The 3,649-nt window shown below is 58.7% G+C and overlaps 1 protein-coding gene across 1 annotated transcript; it reads left to right on the forward strand.

Annotated features, from left to right (window-relative positions):
* The first annotated feature begins 237 nt into the window (after window positions 1-237).
* KAZALD1 (Kazal type serine peptidase inhibitor domain 1) lies at window positions 238-3,324 on the forward strand. The gene is given in 5 exon segments (XM_058543797.1): window positions 238-264; window positions 266-776; window positions 1,912-2,072; window positions 2,152-2,299; window positions 2,480-3,324. Coding segments are annotated over 5 exon segments (942 nt in total). The 3' UTR covers window positions 2,575-3,324.
* The last annotated feature ends 325 nt before the right edge of the window (window positions 3,325-3,649 follow it).

The raw sequence follows: 3,649 nt of genomic DNA on the forward strand, positions 1-3,649 counted from the left end.
TATCACCCCTTCCTCTCTCCTCTCCCCAACCCCCCAAGAACAGCCCAATCAATACCACCCAGCATAACTGGATGACCCTCTAGAGGGTCACTATGCCTCTGTTTTGAGGGTCTACTTAACTCCAAGGTAGCAGGGGAGGGGTAGTGCTGAGGTCAAACTTTGGTACAAGGAACAGTGAGGTTGCTTCTGACCTCCTGAACTGGCTTCCCTCCCTGGCAGGGTGCCACGAACGCGCTGATGCCCCGAGTGCTCGCAGGGCTCCCAGCTAACCATGCCACAGCCGCCGGCAGCTACCTTGGCGCTGCCCCTGCTACTGCTACTGCTGGTGGTGCGGACGCCGCCCCCGACTGGCGCGCGGCCGTCCCCTGGCCCCGATTACCTGCGGCGCGGCTGGCTGCGGCTGCTGGCGGAGGGCGAGGGCTGCGCTCCCTGCCGGCCAGAGGATTGCGCCGCGCCACGGGGCTGCCTGGCCGGCAGGGTGCGCGACGCGTGCGGCTGCTGCTGGGAATGCGCCAACCTCGAGGGCCAGCTCTGCGACCTGGACCCCAGCGCCCACTTCTACGGGCGCTGCGGCGAGCAGCTTGAGTGCCAGTTGGACGCAGGCGGCGACCTGAGCCGCGGAGAGGTGCCGGAGCCGGTGTGTGTCTGCCGCTCGCAGCGCCCGCTCTGCGGTACCGACGGCCGCACCTACGCGCAGATCTGCCGCCTGCAGGAAGCCGCCCACGCTCGGCCCGACGCCAACCTCACTGTGGCGCACCCAGGGCCCTGCGAATCGGGTACGCACGGCCTGGGGCCCCTACCTCCAGCACTTGGGGTTCCTCGAGGCACTACTCCCTGAACCCCGACGGCGTTGTTCTCTGGCCAGCGGAGCGAAAAAGATGAGGCCAGAGAGGCCTCGAGTCCAATATAAGCCTGCTCTCCTTGCTAGTCCGCAGAGACCGCCGCCTGAAGGTGCGGGTCCCGAGCTTTGCGGGCAAGCTGCGTGCTCTCACGAGCGTGAAAGCTTCAGACCTGGCTGGCAGGGACCAACCCTCTGAGCGAGCAGGCACATAGCCAATGATTGGCCTCAAAATTGAGAGAGTGAAGAGACTGCCAGACTTTGCTTAGACCCCTGGAGCCAGCGAGACTTGGGTTCCTGAGACTCAGTTAGGATTCGTTTGGGTGGATTCGGATGCCTAGAGCAATTACCTCAGTCTCCCCGCCTCTCCTCCTCCCCACTTCAGCGCTTAGAGATTAGTGAAGGAGGGGCTCTTCTAGCTCCCCCTCCTCCTATCCCAGGGGGCTGAGGGCCATTTGAGCCTAAAGTTTTCTTTGGCGGCTTTAGTAACTTTCATTTCCTGAGCCCCTTTGAGGGGTCTGGCTTGGCTGGGGCTGCCGGGAAAAACACCCCGCGGGGGGTCCCAACACTTTCCCCCACAACTCCAGGCTTTTTTCCTGCAGCCCGGGTCGGTTTCAGGTTCTCTGCCTTTGCCAAGTGGACTCCCCACCCCCGCAGGGTGGGTGGGGAAGGACTGCTCTTCCGGCCTGTGGGAACTAGACCTGGTTAGAAAAGGGGGAGGGGTGGGAGGGAGGTGTTGGTTACAAGCACAGCAGGGTAGGCGCCTAGAGGGTGGAATGAGGACAGGAGAGCAGTCAGGGACAGAGTGTGGCCGCCAAGCTAAAGTGTGGGTCTGTGTGCTTGTTTGTGCATTCTGTCTGCATTACATCTCCATCTCTGCGTTTGTACCCTTGTGTGTACCTGCACCTACATTTGTGTGTACCTGTGTGTACATGCCATGTGGTGTTTAGGGATGTGTATTTACCTCAGCATGTATTGTGTTTCCTGCAAATACATCCACAGTGGTTTGTATATGGGTCCTTGCTGGGCGGGATGTGCCATCCTGTTCTCAGACCTCGCACCTCCACCTCCAGAGCCCCAGATTGTGTTGCACCCATACGACATTTGGAATGTGACGGGGCAGGACGTGATCTTTGGCTGTGAGGTATTTGCCTACCCCATGGCCTCCATCGAATGGAGGAAGGACGGCCTGGACATTCAGCTGCCAGGGGATGACCCCCACATCTCTGTGCAGGTAGGGGCAAGAAGCAGAGCCTCCCCGGGCTGCCCAGAGCCCCCTAGAAGGACCCTCCTGATTCCTCCTCTGGCTCTAGTTTAGGGGTGGACCCCAGAGGTTTGAGGTGACGGGCTGGCTGCAGATCCAGTCTGTGCGTCCCAGCGATGAGGGCACCTACCGCTGCCTGGCCCGCAATGCCCTGGGCCAGGTTGAGGCCCCAGCTAGCCTGAGAGTGCTCACACCGGGTAAGGGGGGGCCCTGGGCCCTGGGGGCCGGGGGGATGGTGGTGGATTCAGGCCCTTGAATATGTGTCCATATGTGTATGCGCATGTGGGTGCACACGCAAGCTTGGCTTTCCCCCAGACTGGAATGCACTGACAGCCCCTCGTTCCTGTTCTCTCTCCTTTACTCACATGTATTTGCAGACCAGCTGAACTCCACAGGCATCCCCCAGCTGCTGTCCCTGCACCTGGTTCCTGAGGAGGAGGCTGGGAGTGAAGAGGGCGAGGATTACTACTAGGCCTGGAGCTCTGGCCCATGGGGGTGGGTGAGTAGGGATAGTGTTCATCCCTGCTCTTGAAAACATCTGCAAAGAGGGAGTAGGGCCCCTTCATAGATTGCTTTAGTGCCCTTAGTAGGGGAGATCTGGTGTGTGTGTGGGGGGGAGACAAACTTGGAGGAGGGTAAGGAGAGAGGCAGAGACTAGGGGAGGTGGGATGCAAAGGGGCCCATGCAAGAGATGCCCTGGCCAGGACAGTCTCCAGTGTGGACCAACCAGGCAGAAGGCAACAGCTGCATGCTGGTCTCCAGGCTGGGGTCAGGGGCCGGGGTGGGTGGTGGTACAGACACTAGGATCCTCCACTTCTTTCTGGCAGCCTTCCCTCCAGCCCTGCTCAGCCAGTCTTCCTAACTGCCCTTCCCCACAGCTCCTGCTAATATTTTCCTACTCCTAAGCTTTGCCTCCTGAGCTTTGCCTCAGTTTACCCTTACTCAAAACTCACCTTCTAGAAATTTTCCCTCTCTGCTAAGCCCCAAGTGCACTTACTAACTGCAGTCCTCTTTGCTATTCGCCATCTGCTGTCCAGGAGAGCACAGTGGATCATGGTTTAGTTCAGTGCAGTAAGATGGGCATTTGGTCATGTCTAATTTCTCCTGTCATTCTGGAAACTCCAAAAGACCAGCATCATATTTTATACCACTCTGTATTGGACAATGCCTAGCACAGGACTAGGCACAGTAGGCATGCAATAAAGATTTATGAACAAACTGAGACACAGATGCACAGATGGTTCATGCAGATGTGCACATGAAGACCGAATTTCTCTGGGAGACCTCCCATGGTAGTAGGACTCCGGTTTCCAGAAGCTGTAGGCCCTGCTCTCTAAGCACCTGCCTGCCAGATGTACAAAGAGGAAGCTAGAGCTGGAGCCTACCCTGCCTTCTAGGAAGGAAGGCTGGAGCCATCTGGTTGGAGGGAGAGGATCCGAGTCTGCACTCCCCTTGGGCTGGCCTAGAGATCAAGTGCCTGCCCCTCTCTTCAGCTCACTCTGGTCCACTTCCCAGGCAGAGTGGGGAACTAGGTCTATGTAGGTAGG

The sequence above is a fragment of the Diceros bicornis genome, chromosome 6 (genome assembly GCF_020826845.1).
Source record: "Diceros bicornis minor isolate mBicDic1 chromosome 6, mDicBic1.mat.cur, whole genome shotgun sequence".
Taxonomy (NCBI): Eukaryota; Metazoa; Chordata; class Mammalia; order Perissodactyla; family Rhinocerotidae; genus Diceros; species Diceros bicornis.